Source organism: Drosophila takahashii, chromosome 3L (genome assembly GCF_030179915.1).
Source record: "Drosophila takahashii strain IR98-3 E-12201 chromosome 3L, DtakHiC1v2, whole genome shotgun sequence".
In the NCBI taxonomy this organism is placed as follows: domain Eukaryota; kingdom Metazoa; phylum Arthropoda; class Insecta; order Diptera; family Drosophilidae; genus Drosophila; species Drosophila takahashii.
In genome coordinates this window covers 8,265,362-8,283,985 of record NC_091680.1, presented here as the reverse complement: position 1 = coordinate 8,283,985, position 18,624 = coordinate 8,265,362, and the positions used below count along the sequence as shown (strand labels likewise).

The 18,624-nt window shown below is 43.2% G+C and overlaps 6 protein-coding genes across 14 annotated transcripts in view; 2 read left to right on the top strand and 4 right to left on the bottom strand.

Annotated features, from left to right (window-relative positions):
- Mp (collagen XV/XVIII-type protein multiplexin) overlaps positions 1-1,277 on the bottom strand; it is a 60,215-nt gene extending 58,938 nt beyond the window's left edge. For 4 of the 5 annotated variants that reach the window (XM_017153957.3, XM_017153959.3, XM_017153961.3 and 1 more), the window contains exons 1-2: positions 1,139-1,277; positions 427-614 (exon numbers count right to left, since the gene is read on the bottom strand). The gene's annotated coding sequence lies outside the window, so the exon portion shown is untranslated. The remainder of the gene's footprint in view (positions 1-426; positions 615-1,138) is intronic. The other variant, XM_070214706.1, reaches the window with a different exon arrangement.
- Positions 1,278-6,144: 4,867 nt separating this feature from the next.
- SREBP (Sterol regulatory element binding protein) lies at positions 6,145-10,994 on the top strand. 4 transcript variants are annotated; one of them, XM_070214628.1, is made up of 7 exons: positions 6,145-6,347; positions 7,016-8,476; positions 8,538-9,340; positions 9,402-9,793; positions 9,856-9,982; positions 10,215-10,382; positions 10,442-10,994. In XM_070214628.1, exons 2-7 carry the CDS (start codon positions 7,024-7,026, stop codon positions 10,805-10,807), a joined length of 3,309 nt encoding a protein of 1,102 aa, XP_070070729.1. In that variant the 5' UTR covers positions 6,145-6,347; positions 7,016-7,023; the 3' UTR covers positions 10,808-10,994. The 4 variants fall into 4 exon arrangements, with proteins under 4 accessions (XP_070070729.1, XP_070070728.1, XP_070070727.1 ...); XM_070214627.1 differs by having other exon boundaries at positions 7,013-8,476; XM_070214626.1 differs by having other exon boundaries at positions 6,145-6,356.
- A 264-nt stretch (positions 10,995-11,258) lies between these two features.
- Positions 11,259-16,881, top strand: Ir76a (Ionotropic receptor 76a). Of its 2 annotated transcripts, XM_017154038.3 has the most exons (8): positions 11,259-11,313; positions 11,365-11,609; positions 14,540-14,702; positions 14,757-15,016; positions 15,071-15,194; positions 15,255-15,363; positions 15,425-15,929; positions 15,988-16,881. In XM_017154038.3, exons 1-8 carry the CDS (start codon positions 11,259-11,261, stop codon positions 16,477-16,479), a joined length of 1,953 nt encoding a protein of 650 aa, XP_017009527.2. In that variant the 3' UTR covers positions 16,480-16,881. The 2 variants fall into 2 exon arrangements, with proteins under 2 accessions (XP_017009527.2, XP_070070730.1); XM_070214629.1 differs by lacking the exon at positions 11,259-11,313 and having other exon boundaries at positions 11,468-11,609.
- On the bottom strand, positions 11,609-14,243 carry LOC108065823 (uncharacterized). Its single transcript, XM_017154039.3, has 3 exons — positions 13,665-14,243; positions 11,804-12,510; positions 11,609-11,750 (listed from the first exon to the last, which is right to left on the bottom strand). Exons 1-3 carry the CDS (start codon positions 14,167-14,169, stop codon positions 11,640-11,642), a joined length of 1,323 nt encoding a protein of 440 aa, XP_017009528.2. The 5' UTR covers positions 14,170-14,243; the 3' UTR covers positions 11,609-11,639.
- TORIP (Torsin interacting protein) lies at positions 16,470-17,758 on the bottom strand. Its single transcript, XM_070214631.1, has 3 exons — positions 17,139-17,758; positions 16,938-17,067; positions 16,470-16,881 (listed from the first exon to the last, which is right to left on the bottom strand). The coding sequence occupies exons 1-3, from the start codon at positions 17,684-17,686 to the stop codon at positions 16,642-16,644; spliced, it is 918 nt and encodes a 305-aa protein (XP_070070732.1). The 5' UTR covers positions 17,687-17,758; the 3' UTR covers positions 16,470-16,641.
- A 61-nt stretch (positions 17,759-17,819) lies between these two features.
- On the bottom strand, positions 17,820-18,611 carry LOC108065837 (uncharacterized). The gene has a single exon (XM_017154058.3). It carries the CDS (start codon positions 18,539-18,541, stop codon positions 17,921-17,923), a length of 621 nt encoding a protein of 206 aa, XP_017009547.2. The 5' UTR covers positions 18,542-18,611; the 3' UTR covers positions 17,820-17,920.
- Positions 18,612-18,624: the final 13 nt, after the last annotated feature.

Here is an 18,624-nt window from a genome sequence, read left to right as displayed (position 1 = left end):
CAACCAAGAGCCAAAATTTGCTTTGTCTCTTCGTATTGACTCCAAGTTATATTTATTAATGAGCTGCGCAAATATGCATAGTTAATTTTCAGTTCATTGCCGTTGTTTTTGCTTTATTTGTTTGTCGGCTATTTTGTTTGCCGTTTATTATGAATGGGTTATGATATGAGCAGAAATGGCGAAAACTAAATGTTATTTAATAAGTAAATAAAAGCGACGCTAATCGCTTTGGGGTGGGCAAAGATAACCACAAGCTGAAATGCATTTCCTCCACTACCAATTATCGTTCGGAAATGTCTGACTTCAAGTGGCGACTCGGTGGGCAATATGCATTTGTGGAATTTTAGGACTTTTACCCATTTACGTGACCGAATAATGCCATCAAAAGGTATTCGCTCAAAATAGTTTTCGGACGTAAGTACGTACCTCAGCCTCCAGTTGAATGGCAATGAATATTTCCACGTATTTCCTGGTGGATGTGGGCCTTTTCACTGCTGCATAGTTTCGGGCGACAGCTTCCGGTAACAGGACACTTTTCACAAAGCCCTCGGACACTTTTCTTTAAGCTCGCTTCCTTTTTATTCTTGGGTACTCCGCTCTTTTAATTCACTACACTACACAAAACGGGGCGAAAGGGGTTTGATTTAGAAAGGGGACTAATTGTAAGAGATCAATGGAACTGGCGAAATGGGTAGACAATGATTGGTCATTTTAAATGGCATTGACATTGGCCAGTCATTGTTCGGAAATGGGACAAAGCAGGAACCACAAAGGCAATCCGAAAGATTTCTGAACGCACAACACAAAGTAGACCGATCGGCACTGCCCGACAACTTAATTTCGCACGCAGAAATACACTGTTCTATTAAATTAATAATATGATATTTAAATAATATGAAAAATAAACAAATTAACTATAATATGATTTCAGCAAAAGCTTTTAAACCGGAACATATATTTTGTTATAAATTGTTTTGTACAAATAATTATTGAGCTTATTGTATTTGTGCCTTTTTCTAAGTTAATTTAACATTCACATTTTTTGTTTAGTTTAAAATTTAAAATGGATAAAAATTCGTATCTAGATTTTTTTCTTTTCGGACACTCTATCGATTTTAGAACTTTTTTCTCTGTGTACCAATCTCAGCCGGCGAAAACGCGAGTTTTGTGTTTATTAAATCGCAGGGGGAGCACGCTTCGAAGTGGCCGGCACTGAATTCGCGTGTGGGTGCCCTGCGATGCGCTCCGTTCAGCGTTCAGACTGAGACTGCTGAGACTGAGGCCTGAAAACGAAACTTTCGACGGAAACTGCGTCGGCGGCGCCAAAAGCAGAGACGCCGACAGCGACGTCGGCGACATCGAGAGAATGCCAAGCTAAAATGCTACTGTTTTCCGCCTCTGATGAAACATTTTGGCTGATACTGATACTTTTGTTGCCGACACTGATGGAGTGCAAAATTCGAAATGCAATTAAAAGCATTGTTTGAAAGAATTCGAAATAGTAGATAACTTTTCAATGCAGACAGAGAGAGAGAGTTAAAATAAAACGAAAACTCGGTTTAGTAAACAGCTATCTCAACATTTTGTTAATCGAATTTTCGGTACACAAATTAAACGGTTTTGATTGACTTTCAGTTGAAGTAGTACATTTCAAGTCGCGAAATTGTATGGTAATTTAAAGAATTTAATAATAGATTGTGACTTAGCAAATAAAATTAAATATATTTTCAAGGAAGAGTCAGTCAGACTTTATTCAAAAGCGTATTTTAAGCCAGTTTGAATTTGTTTTGAGCACAATAATGCTGTTAATCTTATCATTTCGTTGTGAACATTAATATGATTTTATCTCTAATCTTTAATATAATCGGACCTACGATTAATCTACCTTTTATGCTACTGTCTTGGGTAGGTTTAAAAATTAAGTTTTCCTGATATTTGATAAATCACAGGTACTATAATCCAAACATTTTATTTTAAATTTTAAGTAATTTATATCTTTGTTAAAAACAAATATTTTATGGGTTATGGTCGTTGTGTTGTCTTGGGGAATCTTTTCTGAAAGCTATCTGAAAATAGAATCAGTAATGTGTCTTACTATTGTTAAATCATTTTCAATATGTTGCACTGTGTTTTCAGACTTCTTTCGACTCAAATCAAAGAGCAATTTCTTAGGGTGCAGGGCAATTTTCCGCTGCATGGCGTCCAGAGACTTCAGGTGCTTTTGACTTCTGCATTTCCCGGCTTTTCCCTGCAGTCGTCTTGGCTGCAAGCACTTGGCTATAAATAGGACCAACTGGAGACGAACCCAACGGGCAACACTTTCGTTTAACTTCTTGTGGGGCGCAACGGGGAGGAAAGTAGCAGAAATTAGTTCCCAGGCGGCTTTACAAGGCTTTGCCAAAGCAAAAGGGTGAGGCCACAAGTGTGGAAAAGGCGAAAAATTGGGTGGCGAGGGCGGCTAGTCAATGGACAACAACATGTGCCCCTGGTCCCACATGAGCTGTGCGGCAAGTTGGCCGTCTTAATTATTTATACGTAATAAAACTAAGCATAATTTTCCAGCAACAACTACGCACTGGTGCCTCATTCTAAATTCTATAAATAATTTGTAAAGCAGTTGATATAGTTGAATCGCAAAAGGCTCGAAAAGGCTCAAAGCCTAAAGCCGGAAAAACTAAAAACACATTCATACAAGTTGTTGGGGGGCAAAGAAAAAGAGAGAAAGGAAACATGAGAGCGTTGGCAGCGAAAGAGAGTGCTGCCAACGTCGACGGCGACGCCGGCAGCAGCGTCACATGCGGCGTATGCGTAATTTTGTCAGCCTTATCAGAAAGCCATTGCATGGAAAACTTTATTTTAAAGAGCCGGGCCATTTATCGAACTTGCAACGTGTTGTCTCCTGCGGTCCCAGCCACAGCCACCGATTGCCTTCCTCTTCCCCTTTGGCCACCCCTTTTGTTAGCCATTTCTGCCACAAGAGTCGCGTTGTTTGCACGCCGACTGGCCAAAGCCCGCCAATTGTTTATTCAAGCAGCATCGCAGCATCCCAGCTCATGTTGCCCATGTGCACTTGAACTGCCTTCGACCGAATCTCCTCCGTCCTCAGCCCGGCTTTGCCGGAATGCCTCTGCCTGTGCCTGTGCATTCATTTGGCCGGCGATGTGTTTGTCTGGCAATTTTTTTCCGTCTCCGGAGCCAGCCTCCGCCTAGAACACTGAGAGAAATAGCATCAAAAAGGTGAACGATTTAACATTTAACATTTTTTTAAGGTTCAATTTTAAACTGGGTTTTAATTATAAAATAATTTACTGATATGAAATAGACTTAAATGTTAAGAAAAGTGAATAAATATATAAAAACATATAAAACAAGTGAACTATGTGGGAAAAAACATCCTATTATGTCTTTTTTTAATCTTTTCCATATATTTTGTTTGGCATTTAATTATGAAAAAATTACAGGATATCAAAAAAATCTTAGGGAAACTTATTAAAATTAAAAAAAAAAACCTTTAAAAACAATTTTTTTTTTATGTAAATCAATAACATCTTATATTGTCTTTTTTAATCTTCTCTGTATTTTAATCAAATCACATTTGCAATATATATTTTTCCCCGTGTAAAAAGCGCTCATTGCAGTTGTTATCGCCGCAGTTTGTTGTTGTCGCCGGGCTTAAGCGCCTCTTAGCGGCAGTGAATCAGTGGCCAAACGTGTAATCTGTTTAATGGCCAACTGACCGTGCATCGGGCCAACTGGTCCTTCACGCCCCTGAACCATTTCAGCCGGTCGCGTATACGCACCGTGAGCCGGACAAAGTCTTGGAATTTGCATAGATCTTTTTTCAAATACTTGTGTATGTTTTTTTTTTGGCGGCTCTATAAAATGGCCACCTGTTGAGTATGGCAAAACCGAAAAGAAACAGCAAAAATACCACTTGGACATTTGGGGCCAAACAAAAAACGTGAAAAATCGTTAAACAAAATAACCGCAACAAAAAACAAAGGTAATACTGAAAGCCAGCGCAAACTTGTTCAACTGCGATGAAACTGATTTGCATAAACCGCTAAAACGTAAGCTGAAACAAATAAACGTTTGCCATATCTCGGAGTAAACAACAATCAATAGAATCATTGCAGTCTTGGTTGATTTGATTTTTCAATTAGTCTCGGGGCCGAGATGGCTTCTTAAAACCCTTAATCTAAATCTCCGATCTCGACACTTTAGGAGATTTTTATTACACAAGCGAAACCTGGTCAACAAGCTTTATCATGACTCGTTTTGAACAGTTCCAGAATAAATGACCCAAAAATTCCATATTCGGAAAAAAGAACATGGCTAATTTACATAAATAACGATGTGAGTCGCCTTGACTTGTTATATTCCTAGCATTTTCTGATAGAAAATGATTTTTAAAATCATTTGCATATCAACAAATAGATAACAATCTGATTGCATCTTATAAGCACTATCATTTCCGTTTAAATCCTGGTAGACCAAATTTAATAGAGTGGCTTCCCTAGTCGCCGACTAAAAAATGTCTTCTCCTTTTTGGTTATTGTTAAATAAATGAATTCTAAACAGATCACCAATAAAACTTCACCAATATTTTCTTGGAAACGGCTAAACCTGCTCGCCAATTTTAATACCCAAGTTTATTATTTCGAGACCGTTTATAGATCAAATATAAAAGCGCCTAATAAGTGCTAAAAAGGTTGATGCTCCTATTATAGACTGTTAAACATTTAACTTGATTCGCATCGATTGGGATAATCCTATTCGTTTACCCTAATTAAGTATATTGTACGGCGCTTGAAGTTGCCGTCAGGAATTAAAATGGTTTAAAAGGTATTAACCAAAATGTTTAACAAAATCGAAATCCACATATGCGGCTTGACTAGTTATTGCATCGCCGTTATATCCGACGGAAACCAAATGAATCAGGACACGATACCTGAATGGTTCCCACATTTGTGGAATCAAATCCATTTTCGGCGCTGGCATGGTCATCGGTCATTTTCGATATACTTCGCCCCATTTAAAAAACTGGGAACAGTAATCACCACTGATAGATGGCGTTTAAAAAGGAAATTCACCCCTATTAGCAGTAAACGAAAATACTTGTAAAATATAAGACTCCGTCGATGGCGCTGTAAAATCACTTTTTAGCGCAAAATACCAACAGATGGAGCTAAAAAATAAATTTTCAGAGTAATTTGCCCACAGATGGTGGTACAGTTTTCGACCAATTATTTTGTTGGAAAACATAAAGGCAAAATAATGGAGAAAGAAAAAAAATGAATAAAAATAAAATAGTCGAAAATGGGATTATTTTTTTTCTAGCTTTTAAATTTAGCTATTTTTGGATTCCGCTGCGTCACCACTTATTTTTGTTTACTCTGTCAACCGAAAAAAGTGGAAAAATCCGAACTTTAAAAGTCCACAATAAATGGCAATAAGATTGCCTAAAACGGGATCTTTAGGCAATAAAATAAAATAATACAGGATTTTAGGCAATAAAATAGCCTGAAACGGGATTATTTGACAATAAAATAGCAGGGGGATTCCCTAAACTGTTGAATTGCTGAATTGTTGAAAATTCAACAAAAAATTTCAGCAATTAAGGGAACGACCCAAAATGGTTCCTGTTGAATTTTCAAACAGCTGTTATTTGTTGAAAAATTGCACGGAACTTAAAGCATGTAAAATTTGATTTATTATTGCTAGTTACTATCTAAAAGTGTTACCAAGGTAAAAAGAACCACAAATATGCTTTCAAAGTTTATTTTATTAAAATAAATAATGCGTACTGGTGATACTAAAATGTTACAGAGTTGCCACGACTTTTAAAAAAAGGTGACAACTCTGGCTTTTCAGCAATTCAACAAAATTTTCAACAGCCCCGAGGCTGATGAATTGCTGAAATTTCTGAAAGTTGGCTTTGTATGGAACAGCTGATTAACAGCTGACCAAAATTCAACAATTCAGCAATTCAACAGTTTAGGGAATTCCCTTAGCCTAAAACAGAATTTTAGGTTTATCACCTGATAATCGGGTACTTATCGATAGCTAACCTCACATAGTGTGACAAGACTATTAAAACTTTTAGTTCAAAATCACTCAATAAGAACCAGTTCAAAGATCTGAACCACTAGCTCGCCATCCCTGGAATGCAAAGTTTACCGAAAGTCGAACGCAATTGTTTATTAATTTAAAGAAATACCCGTCGGGTAAAAAACAACGATGAACAACAAGTGCTAAGCAATTGCCATCGTAAGCATACAGACAAACGCGTTGCCATTAAAATGGAAAACCACCAAGCGAAAGTGAATTAGGAAAACAAAACAAAGGTGATAAAGGTGCGATTATCTCGGTTAAGATAAAGCAGATACTAACTAACTGATATAGATTTTTGCAAAAAACCTTTGGAAAAGGGTTCAAGCCATGGGAAATTACACTTTTGGAGCTCCCAAAGGCGTTGTGGCGTCACAAAAACATCGTATGATGTTTCGGCCCTCTGATTGGTTGAAAGCGCTTACGCATGCTTTCCCGGGCGCGTGTGTGTGTGTAGTGCACAGTGGCTCGAAATATGTGTAAAAGCTGCAAGGATTGTGAAATAATTAAATGCACTGTTATTTTTTTCATGTCATTCAATTACTCTTTTTTTATTTACGTTTGTTTTTGATATAAGTTTTTAATTTGTTGTTTATGTTATTCGTATTACAAATCTATTATTTTAGTTATGAGTTAACGTAAAGAAATAGAATCTTTAAAAGCTTACTTTTAATTTTATAATAAGTAATACTAATAAAATATAATAATAATGACTGAAATTAAAGTGATTGTAAAATTTTCAAACTCTACAATTATAACAGCTAAAAAAATCACATTCGTCCCACTGTAGTTTTGGCATTGTAATTGCGCCGCTCAGAAATTTAATAAACAATCCCCATGTGAACAAACGTACGTGTACCGCCAGTAGTTAATTGCAAAACGTTCTTCTTGCTTTCATCAGCAGCACAAGAGATGGACGCGAATCCGATAAACTTCATTACCGATCCGCTGGACGAGTCCATGGATCTGTTCAAGGCGGAGGACGCCTTCGACATGATCAACGAGGTGCTGCACTCGGACATGCTGGACAGCTTCCTCAACGACATGGACCTGGAGCCTGCCCAGATGTACAACATGCTGCAGATGGACGAGCCGCGGGCACATCCCCAGACGCCGCCGTCCGTGGAGCAGCAGCCGCACGTGAAGAGCGAGCACTCCTCGCCGGTGCACATCAAGGAGGAGCTGCAGCAGCAGCAGCAGCAGCCGCAGCATTCGCCACTGCTCGTCTACAAGCCGGATCCCCTGATGGCCGCCAACTACAATCTCCCCCAGCAGCAACAGCAGCCCACGGCCACCATTCACCACATGGACGCCCAACGGCTGCCGGTTTATTCCCCCGCTTTGGCCAGCAGCTTTGTCTACCAGTCCACCATTTCCCCGCCCACGCCGCCGGCAGAGATGCAACCGATTGCCGCGGCAGCTGCTCCTCCGGTGGCCCTGCAACAGTCGCAACCCTTTATCATGTACACCCAGCCCATGGCCACGAGTCCTGGGATGATGACTCCAGCCGCAACCGTTCCCGTGCTGTTGGAATCCCCGACAACGACGACGACGACTTCTGTGGCCAGTCCGAAGACCTCGCCACCTGTAGCTCCACCGCCGAGCAGCGGAGGCAGCCGGGCCAGCAAGGTGCGAGTGGCACCCTCCCTGGCACCCTCTCCCGCCGCCATGGAGATCCAGGGCAAGGTGCCCATCAACCGGGTGCAGCCCAAGGTGAAGGAGGTGAAGCGCTCGGCGCACAATGCCATCGAGCGACGCTACCGCACCTCCATCAACGACAAGATCAACGAGCTGAAGAACCTGGTGGTGGGCGAACAGGCCAAGCTGAACAAATCCGCAGTGCTGCGAAAGTCCATTGACAAGATTCGGGATCTGCAGCGCCAGACGCACGATCTAAAGGCGGAACTGCAGCGTTTGCAGCGCGAGCTGATGGCCCGCGATGGGTCCAAGGTGAAGGATCTGCTGCAGCTGGGCAGCAGCCGGCCGGGAAGAGCCTCTAAGAAGCGTCGCGAGAGCTCGCTGACCTCCACCACGGATGCGGGATTGACGCCGCCGCGCAGCGATGTATCGGATCCCTCGCTCTCGCCCATGCACTCGGACATCTCGTTGCCGCCGTCGCCCTATGGCGGATCCACCGCCAGCTGCAGCAGCGGCAGCAGCAGCAATGAGGATGTGCTGGTGGTGCCCAGCTCCATGCGGGGAATGGCCACCCACTCTAGGCTGGGGCTCTGCATGTTTATGTTCGCCATCCTCGCCGTCAATCCCTTCAAGACGTTCCTCCAGCGCAGCGGACAGTATGGTAGTAATGATGACATTGGCGAACTGAGCGGTCAAAGACGCATTCTCTCTTACGACGTGGATGGGGGTAAGTTGGGCAGCCAGATATTCTATTCATTCTATTCTATAACCTACATTATTTGTTTCAGCTGAAGGCTTTGGCTGGCAACAAAGCACTTGGATATGGCTTTTGAACTTGACCCTGATGTTGGGCTGCCTGGTGAAGCTGCTGGTGTACGGCGATCCGCAGCTGGATGCTCAGACGGACGCTTATTGGCAGCACAAGCAGCGTGCCGAGAACCACTTTGCCCAGGGACAGTCGGCGCAGGCCTACGCCGGCTACCTCAACTGTTTGCACATGTTTGGACTAAGTCTGCCGGCGACGCGATTGGAGTGCTATCTGCAGACCACCTGGCAGTTCCTGCGCTTCCTCTTCCATCGCCTCTGGCTGGGCCGCGTGTTGTCACGTCGCACTGGCGGGCTGTTCAGCAATGCCGCTGGCAGGAAACAGGCGCTGGCCTCGGCACGCGAGCTGGCGCTGTTGTTCAATCGATTGAATCAACTCCAGCTGACCGGAAACGGAAGTCGCGGCGATGGGAATGGCATTATGATGGCCCTGTTCGCCAGCAACATGGCCGAAGTGGCCCACAATCTGCTGACGCCGCGCGAGACCATCTGCATCCATGTGATGACGGCGCTGCGAATGAAGCGTAGTGCTCCCAAGTGGCTGCAGCAGCTTTTCGCACGATACTACATGAGTCGGGCGCGCCAAGAATGCGGTCGCACGCGGGCTGCCGAGCAAACGCAGGAGTTGCGGTGGGCCTTCAGCGCCTACGGATATCGCTATTGCAGCACGCACGTCTTTAGCTACGATTTGAAGGACTCTGGCGAGCAGGATGGCTTCTTTACACGTTTGAGGAATCCCTGTGATCCCACCGCCCACGTCATAAAGGTGGGTTGCTCTCAAATATGTTATATATAGTATATACTTACTAATGTTTCTTATTCCTTAGCAATACCGCGAACATCTGCTGTTCAAGGCCATTCAGTGCTTGGTGGGCGCGGGCCACAAGTCGGCTGGTCTGCCCACTTCTTCAGCGGTCGGAGAGACGGATCAATTGCAGCAACAGCAGCACAGCGGGACTATCGTCAGCAATGTTCTCAAGTACACCTCGCTCTTGAGGGACACACTGTGGGCCGATGAGGATGAGCGCGACACGAATGTGGTGTGGTGGGCGAATATCCTGGAGATCGCAGTGCACTGGCTCCTTGGCGAGGATACGCTGGCCGAGCAGTTGTACGACAGCATCAAGCAGATGCCTGCACAGCTTGAGCAGTGCGGCGAAAACGATCATCTGCCCAGGGCACTGCATTCGGTACTTCGAGCCAAGATGATTCTACTAATGTGAGGGGAAAAATAACAAACCAATTTAAAGAATTAAATCTAATGATTGTAAATCCTTGCAGGAACAATGGAAACGCTCTGGACAAAGGCCTAAAGCACTCGGTCAACGTCTTGTGCGACGAGTCCAGTGTGCAGCTGCAGGAATGTCTGACCGTCAATAGGATCACCAATGCCAAGGGCATAAAGCTGGTAAGAAAGTCTGCAGCCCGATCAGGCAGCCAAACGGTGACCGAATGCCAGTTGACTCCTCATCCCAGAGATGACACGAAGGTGCATTGTAGTCGCATTGTCTGTCCCACTCGCTTCAGGCAATACAACTTCAGTGCAAGCTCCGAGCATTTCACAAACAACGCCGACAGTCGCTGGCAAAAGTCACCAAGTTTCAGTAACATACCTATATTAATTTTATTTATTCTTGCAGCTTTTCCAATTGCTCACCTGCGATTGGCTGCTTGAAACTCGCACCTCTTTGTGGGAACTTGAGCACATGAATATGGAAGATGATGGCTTCTACCAAGTGCCCGGCGAAGTGCTCGAGAAGTTCCAGACGGATTTGAATTCGTTGCGCAGCATTGTGGAGAACATACCGGTATGTTTTTGTTATTTCATTGTCATTGCATTTCATTTACAACTAAATCAACTTTACAGAACGCCCAGTCTCGGATATATTTGTACGAAGCTGTTTGTCGCCTGATGGCCGGAGCCTCGCCGTGTCCAACGCAACAGCTTTTGGACAGGAGTCTGCGATCGCGTTACGCCCACTCGTCCATCTTCTGCGGCAGCAAGGATCGGCGCCACCAGAATTTCGAGGGAGGAGAAAGGGAGCGCTCCATGGCCATGTACGTGGCCTGCAAGTATCTGCCGCCCGCGCTGCTCAGCTCCCCGGGTGAACGTGCTGGCATGCTGGCCGAGGCCGCCAAGACGCTGGAAAAGGTGGGCGACAAGCGGAAGCTGAAGGAATGCTACCAGCTGATGAAGTCACTGGGCAACGGCATAGGCAGCGTTAAGGCTTGAGATAGATTACCCTAAGTAAATATATCCCGGGATGGAATTGCCCTAATCTAGGCCTCTTTATTTCACGCTTTTCCTCTGATTTCCCGCCCCCGTCATGCTTAGATTGCAATTCAAAACTAATTAAGTAAATTAAAGTAAGTAAAGGTTAAACATATTTATATCAATAAATATTTCAACAGATTAACAATGCGTTTTACTGGCTGTGCATGCACTTAATTTGTTAAATAGTTAATGTATGGAAGCCCTACTATTATCGTGCGCACTTCCTTAATAAAATGGATTATTCATCGACTTCTCGACTCATTTTGCGTCAGCAAAGGGTCCGTTTGGTAATAAAACATTTTAGTCAGGTACTTTATAACAAAGGTGCGTTTAAAGTTGTATTATATTATTAAAGTTAATAATACTGAATTCCTATAAACATGAAACAGACAAACAACATTGCGTTAAAATGGCCATCTTATGGGTGCAGCCTAATTACTGGAGTACTATTCTTAGTTTTATCGGCAAGTTTTAATATTTTAAACCATGATATACGTTTTAATAATCTTAGTTAGCTCAGCAATATTTTACGGATTCACATGCCACTTGTATTTTGTGGCATCCTGCGTTTGATTTTCGTCTGGATACGGTTGAACCGCTTCCATTAATCATCTTGGACTCACAGAAATGGTTTAACCATTCTGCTGCAAAAGATGTTTACGATTACAAGGAAAAGCGAGATGAGTTTGAAGAGAAGGGAATCGAATACAACGACTGGATTCTAAGGCTGACTGTTGCCATAGAAATGTCACACTGTGAGGTGAGTTTTTTGGGTAAAAATATATTATAATCAGCCAAAGATGGTATCGCATTTGGAGTGGGTGTCAGGCTGACAGTGATCACAGGTGGTTCCATTAAAGGACACTCTCAAATGGTCATGATCCCTAAAAAGAGTTTTCAACTAAATTTTTTTTAAATGATAGAATGTCCATAATATGTATTTAGATTCAATACCTTTTCTTGAGTGTCCGGTAATACGTTAAAGTCAAGGGTAAGCAGGAGTTTACTTTTTGGATCCGATCGTATGTCTGGTAGTTTTGTCAGAAATCTATTTACCTCATTGATAGGCATCTTCCAACGTTTGCCCAATTTTAGGTGAATTAGCCTATCACATTTTCGTATTACAATTAAGAGCTGACGACTTGCGTTCGCCGGCGAGTCAATGCAATCCAGAGCCAGGCACTCGAGATTTGTTAACTGATCCAATTGTTCAACCGATTGAGCTGGCCAGTTGTCGCAATCCAGAGCTCTCAGTTGGCTCATTGCCAGGATGTGATGGACTTGGTCGCCTCTTACTCGAATCGATACGAGCTGTAACTTTTGCAGGTTATCAAGGTGTCTGGTCAGCGATCTATAGAACTCATTGTTCACTTCTCCTATCCATCGATTTATCAATCGCAGCGACTGGAGCGTTTTGTATTCGCCCAACTCGCGACAATTAAGGTCACAGTTTTCCAGAGTCAGGTGTTCCAGGTTCGGGAACTTGTCGGCCAACAGGGGCACCTGGTGCGATCTCCTTCGATCCCGTCCGAAGTTCAAGAACAGTCGCCTCAGGCTGACCTTGTTTTCAAACATCTGCTGGAAGGCGGGATCACTTAGGTTCGGATCGATTCCATCCAAGTCCAAGATCTGCAGCTTGGTGAAGTGTTTCAATTGATCTACTGTAAAGGAAAATAATATAATATAATATAATATAAGAGAGAACGCTATCGTCGGGTTGGTGTCCCGACTATCTAATAATCAGCTAAAGGGAGTGCAAGGGGGATAGATAAATAAACAATTTTGATTGCGTATAACTTTTTAATGAATGGTCCGATTCGAAAAATGTCTTCTACATTTCGATAGGTATAAATATACACAAACAAAATTGCATTTATACTTCTCGGAAATCTTTAAAGATGGGGGCGCAGGACACATTTTAAAATCGTTAGTGGGCGATTGTGGGCGTTAGAGTGGGCGTGGCGCTCGGCTGAAATAAACTTGCGCTGCGTAGGAAGCCCAAGAATATGTGTAGAAAATCTCAACCTTCTAGCTTTCGTAGTTTCCGAGATCTCAGCGTTCATACGGACGGTCATGGCTATATTGACTCGGCTAGTGACCCTGATCAAGAATATATATATTCTTTATGGGTCATAACTCTACGAGTAACGGGTATAATAAATAATATTCAAAATATTGTTTATAACACAGTGCAACATGAAAAATGTAACCGCAATTCTGATTTCATGGGCGGAAAGAACTCATCGAAATAAGCTAAAACCCATTTGGGTTTTCCTGGCTTAGCTCGCGTTTACCTTTTATAGCGAGATAAAGATTTACATACAAAATTTATTTGTAACGGCCATATCTTGTGAACCGATTAAAATTTCACTATCAAGTCTTCAGTGATTAGGTAGCTATGAACCCAAGGAACTAAATTGACAAATGACTCTGGCGCACTTAGCACCTAGTGCACCTAGCGCGTTAAAAAACAAATTTGCCTAATTTTTCGATTTTTAACGCGCTAGGTGTACGTCTTCGCAAGAGTCATTTGTCAATTTAATTCCTTGGGTTCATAGCTACATAATTACTGAAGACTTGATAGTGAAATTTTAATCGGTTCACAAGATATGGCCGTTACAAATAAATTTTGTATGTAAAACTTTAACTCGCTATAATAGGTAAACGCGAGCTAAGACAGAGAAACCCAAATGGGTTTTAGCTTATTTCGATGAGATCTTTCCGCCCATGAAATCAGAATTGCGGTTACATTTTATAACCCTAAAAATGTTGCACAGTGTAATCTTGTGAGAGGGAGCTTCCTAATTATACTTACGCTGTGCAGACCTGGAATCGATCAGTGTGAGATCGGTGAGATTGGGCAGCTCCAGGAGGAGCCTCATGATGTGGCCCCTGTCCCCCGTTTCCGGCGGCGTCTCTGTGTCGGCGTGTATGAATATAATAACAGCCTGTCGAAGATTGGGGCAGTGGCGTCCGAGAAGGTCCAGGAAGGAGTAGGAGAAGGGCTCGTCCCAGCGACCGTGGGGCACTTCACACCTGGAGACTTCGGAACCGCACAGCTGCAACAGGAACTCCCAGTCCGGAATGGTTTTTAGGATTCGCACATTGATTTTTCCGTAGCGCGTTCGCACCAAGTCCTTTAGGACCTCCCTGAAAACTGGATGGGCGCGGCCAAGATTTAGTTGATCTTCCAGAGTCAAATATGAAAATATCTCCAGGAAAATATCGTAGTTGAGATCCAGGAAGCAGGGTCCGCCCTTTAATTCCTGCTGTTTTCCGCCCAGAAACGCAAAGGGACATCCCAATCCTAGTTTGTCCATTCTGATTTAATTATTTCTAGCCGGCTCTGATTTAAATTTAATATTAACACTAGGAACTAAATATTTTCCGTATTATTCACGGCGATAGCTTATCTTTTACTTGATTTGGTATCGATAACAACGGAGCAGCTGACGATACATTTAGCGCGGTAGTATTTTCCGGGAATTCCCCTATTTTTAAATAACAGTACTAACTTAATAGATCTGGACCTATAAAAATAATTAATTATTTTTTTTATCATACAATGTACATATTTACAATAGGCTATGTTATAATACATTCTAATGTTGCATATCACTCATGCGCCCTGTTGTCTGTTATAGAATTATTCATATGGAATTGACTTAATCTCTCTTGTTTTTATTTAAGACATTTTTAGTGTTTCAGGAGCATATTCCCGAGTTTGCCAGTGCTTTTTATCATGCCAGTATCTACTCCATTTGGCGATCCCTGCAAAATCGGTTTCTTTTTGTGTACACTGAAGAGCTGGTAGAAGGAAATGATGACTATTTGTGTGGATATATATTTCAAGGTTGGAAATATTCAGTAACTAAAATGCAACGACTTTAACACAATAAACTTTCAGATCAGCCTAATATACTATTAGTTACCTCACAATATCTTAATTCAAGCACTTTTGATATTAAAACTAACCGATTTGTGGGACCGCGAAACTTTGATACAAAACCGGCACCTGTAGAATTTGAACTTCTTCAGCGGTACGATGCCGAAAGCGATGAGAATATTTGGGATGTTGGGATGTTGTCCGTTAAGATGCAAAACCTCATGGGACGCGAGGTAGTCATAGGCATCTTTGACTATAAACCTTTTATGTTATTGGATTATGTAAGTTAGAAGTTTTTTGTTAAAAATATTATCAAATAATTTAATTTTTCCCAGGAAAAAACTCCGTTTTATTATGATCGCTCGCAGAACACAACAGAAGTAACAATCGATGGAACAGACATTCGTTTAATGCTCATTTTTTGCGAGCTGTACAACTGCACCATCCAGGTGGACACATGTTGGTGATAAAATATAGCTTAATTTAACCAATTAAAAAAAATTTTTAATCTATTCACAGCGGAAACAACTGACTGGGGTGATATCTACCCCAATGCCTCGGGATATGGTCTCGTGGGAATGGTACTCGATAGACGTAACGACTACGGAGTTGGCGGCATGTACCTATGGTAATTTTCTTGGTTCTTAAAGTTCTAATCTAGAGTTTTAAAATTCGATTTCCTTTACCAGGTACGAGGCATATCAGCATATGGACATGACCCATTTTCTCGGTAGATCTGGTGTAACCTGCCTAGTTCCCGCTCCGAATCGCCTGATCAGCTGGACCCTCCTCCTCCGACCATTCCAGACCGCCCTCTGGATGTGCGTCATGTGCTGTTTGCTGCTCGAGAGCTTGGCCCTATGTGTGACCCGTCGCTGGGAGCACTCCTCGGATTGCTGCTCCAATTCCTGGCTAGACAGTCTTCGTTTCGGTTGCATTAGTACACTGAAACTCTTCGTGAGCCAGGGCACCAGCTATGTGACTAGTTCTTATGCTCTTAGAACTGTGCTGGTGGCCAGCTACATGATCGACATTATCTTGACCACCGTCTACAGCGGAGGTTTGGCGGCCATTCTCACTTTACCCACCCTGGAGGAGGCGGCTGATTCTCGGCAACGCCTCTACGATCATAAGCTGATTTGGACAGGCACTTCGCAGGCCTGGATTACCACCATCGACGAGCGGTCAGCGGATGTTAGTAGAAAAAAATCTGGAAAAATATTTATCAGTTTTAAATCTAATTTTCTTACAGCCAGTCCTCCTTGGATTGATGGAGCATTACCGAGTATTCGATGCCGCTTCAATAGCCGCCTTCTCGCACACGGAGCAAATGGGATTTGTAGTGGAACGGATGCAGTTTGGGCATTTGGGAAACACCGAGCTTATCGCAAACGACGCCTTGAATCGACTGAAGCTCATGGTGGATGACATTTACTTCGCCTTTACGGTGGCTTTTGTGCCTCGTTTGTGGCCCCATTTAAATGCCTATAACGACTTCATCCTGGCCTGGCACTCCTCGGGCTTTGATAAGTTCTGGGAGTGGAAAATCGCCGCCGATTACATGAACGCTCACCGTCAAAATCGCATTGAGGCCTCCCAGAGACCGAACCTAGATATTGGACCCGTTAAACTCGGAATCGACAACTTTATTGGCTTAATCCTGCTTTGGTGCTTCGGCATGATCTGCAGCCTCCTTACATTCGCCATAGAATTGTGGAAAGGTCAAGATCAGTCTGTACTTTAAATATTTTTAATTTTCTTCAACATAAAATAAAATAGAGTTCTGAAAAATGAATATTTAAAAATGTATCATCGATAGCCTAGCTAAATTCTTTTCATTCTTAGCTTTGAGCTTAGTTAACCCAGTATTTGAACCTCGAGAGTACTTGGAATAGAGTATTTTAGCCTAATTATTGCTACTCAAGTGGAGCACCTGATCGGTGACGCGAGTAATTAGTGGATCCAGCTCATTGTCACCCAATTCCTTGCTCCACAGATCATACAGGGTATCGGTGGCCAGCTTTACAGAGTTGCTGACGGCCGTTGTGTTGAATGTGCGGAGTGTTAGGAAGATGACAGCATCCTCCACGAGGGGACTGTAGGTATCGCAGATAGTGTGCAGAGCACGGGCTCCACTCGGCGCAATCTGTGGATTAAAAGGGTCTTTATTATATTGTTAAACTTTATATAGGAGGCACTCACATCATTGAGGTTTACTATTAGAAAAACCTTTCCCTCCTTCACATTTGCCTTGAACCGCTCAATCGCCAAACCGTAGTCTTTCATATCCGGCCCGAAGTCCTCCTTTTTCATGTGAATCAACTGGCGAGGACTACCTGTTGAAATAGATAATATTATAGAATTAAATTTAATATATTTTCTAAGCTTAATTTAGTAGCTAACTTGCCGAAACAAACGGAAGCCTCGACGGCGATAGCATCAATCAATTTCTGAAGCTTGGGATCCTGATGCAGAAACAGGAACACACTGGGATGCTTGTCCTTCTTGTTTATCAGTCCTTCGACGCCCTTTTGAAGGGCTTTCCACACTTTCTCCGGCTGTTGGGGCTGATTTTTCCGAAGACTATTGAAGGCACATTGTTTTTCACCTATAACGCTTGATCCCCAAACGTAGACGAAAAATAAACCGAAAAGTACACCAGCAAGGGCTAATTTAATGTAGAGACCATTTGTTCCCTGGGGCTCGTTGATCGTAGGGTGGTGTTCCTGCTTTGAGCTCGGTCTGGGAGTGGGAATACTGCTCCTTCTGGACAGATCGCCGACCTCCTCCTGGGTGTCACTCTCCTCCAGTTCGCCGGCTGATGAGGTGCCTTCCTCGTAGCTGTTAGCAGACTCCAAAATCAAGGTATTGTTCTGGTCCACCTCGTCCCTCGATAGGGAAGGAGTCCTGGGCGTGTCGTCGTGCAGGGCTCGCCTCCTTAGTTCACTCATATTTTCCGAAATTAAAGAAATAAATAAAATACAAATGTAACAAAGAAAAGCTCAAAATAGGGATGGCAAATGATATCGAAAGAACTAAAGCCTATCGATAGTTCCTGAAATTACTATTTTAAAAATCAGAGCATGATTTTAAAAATTGTATTGTTTTATATCCGAGACCTTGGGATACACTAATAAATACAGTATGTACAAAGTATATAAGATTAGCTTAAACGAAGATCCTGCCTAATTTTTCTGCTCCGCCGTTGGCACCGTGTTCAATGTCAGACGACGAAGTCTGCCCAGGACGAGGATTTCGTCTATAGCTTTTTTGGCGTAGAACTTCTGGTCCTCGGTGAGTTTGCGGTATTCTAGACTCCAGGTCTGTGCGTAGATATTAGACTCCTCGGCCCCGCTGACATCGAGCGGGATATCGGAAATGTCCGGCAGTTTGGCTGGAGCTGGAACTAGGGTAGAGTCCCCGCCAAAGGCGGCAACATCGGCGACATTGGGCTTCATTTCGATATCATCCGACATGGACTGCTGGTCCTCCTGCTCCTCACTGGCATCCGGCTCCTCCTTCCTGTCGGTGGATTCGCTTCCAGAATTGTAGCCGTAGAAGGCCTCCTTCTTGAGATACTGCAGGTGGCACCGGTGGCGCCTCAGGTTCGTCGTGGACTTGTGGGTGAAGGACATAATGCCCTTGCAGCCAATGCAGTATAGAACGTTCTCCAGGAAACTGCCGTCGTCCTTCTGGATCTTGCGATACACCCGCCACACAGTGCTGCGAGTGCTTTTGTCATTCACGGCCAGTTTGTAGACGCCATTCTTGATTTTTTCGTGAATATCCTCGGATTTGAGCGGCATCCTGGATTATGTTTTTATTTTGGTTCGGATCACCTCCCCAATAATTTAGCGATGAGCGCAGGTGTCACCCGCAATCGATAGTA

Coding starts and splice junctions, on each gene's coding strand:
- LOC108065823 (XM_017154039.3), bottom strand. CDS start 14,169: ATGGACAAACTAGGATTGGGATGTCCCTTTGCGTTTCTGGGCGGAAAA. Junction 12,511..13,664: donor CGATTCCAGGTCTGCACAGC/GTAAGTATAATT, acceptor TTTCCTTTACAG/TAGATCAATTGAAACACTTC. Junction 11,751..11,803: donor TACCGGACACTCAAGAAAAG/GTATTGAATCTA, acceptor AAAAAAATTTAG/TTGAAAACTCTTTTTAGGGA.
- LOC108065837 (XM_017154058.3), bottom strand. CDS start 18,541: ATGCCGCTCAAATCCGAGGATATTCACGAAAAAATCAAGAATGGCGTC.
- SREBP (XM_070214628.1), top strand. CDS start 7,024: ATGGACGCGAATCCGATAAACTTCATTACCGATCCGCTGGACGAGTCC. Junction 9,983..10,214: donor ATGCCAAGGGCATAAAGCTG/GTAAGAAAGTCT, acceptor TTATTCTTGCAG/CTTTTCCAATTGCTCACCTG. Junction 10,383..10,441: donor GCATTGTGGAGAACATACCG/GTATGTTTTTGT, acceptor TCAACTTTACAG/AACGCCCAGTCTCGGATATA.
- TORIP (XM_070214631.1), bottom strand. CDS start 17,686: ATGAGTGAACTAAGGAGGCGAGCCCTGCACGACGACACGCCCAGGACT. Junction 17,068..17,138: donor GCTTCCGTTTGTTTCGGCAA/GTTAGCTACTAA, acceptor TTCAACAGGTAG/TCCTCGCCAGTTGATTCACA. Junction 16,882..16,937: donor TAATAGTAAACCTCAATGAT/GTGAGTGCCTCC, acceptor TTTAATCCACAG/ATTGCGCCGAGTGGAGCCCG.
- Ir76a (XM_017154038.3), top strand. CDS start 11,259: ATGGCCATCTTATGGGTGCAGCCTAATTACTGGAGTACTATTCTTAGT. Junction 11,314..11,364: donor TACTATTCTTAGTTTTATCG/GCAAGTTTTAAT, acceptor AATCTTAGTTAG/CTCAGCAATATTTTACGGAT. Junction 15,364..15,424: donor GTTGGCGGCATGTACCTATG/GTAATTTTCTTG, acceptor TTCCTTTACCAG/GTACGAGGCATATCAGCATA.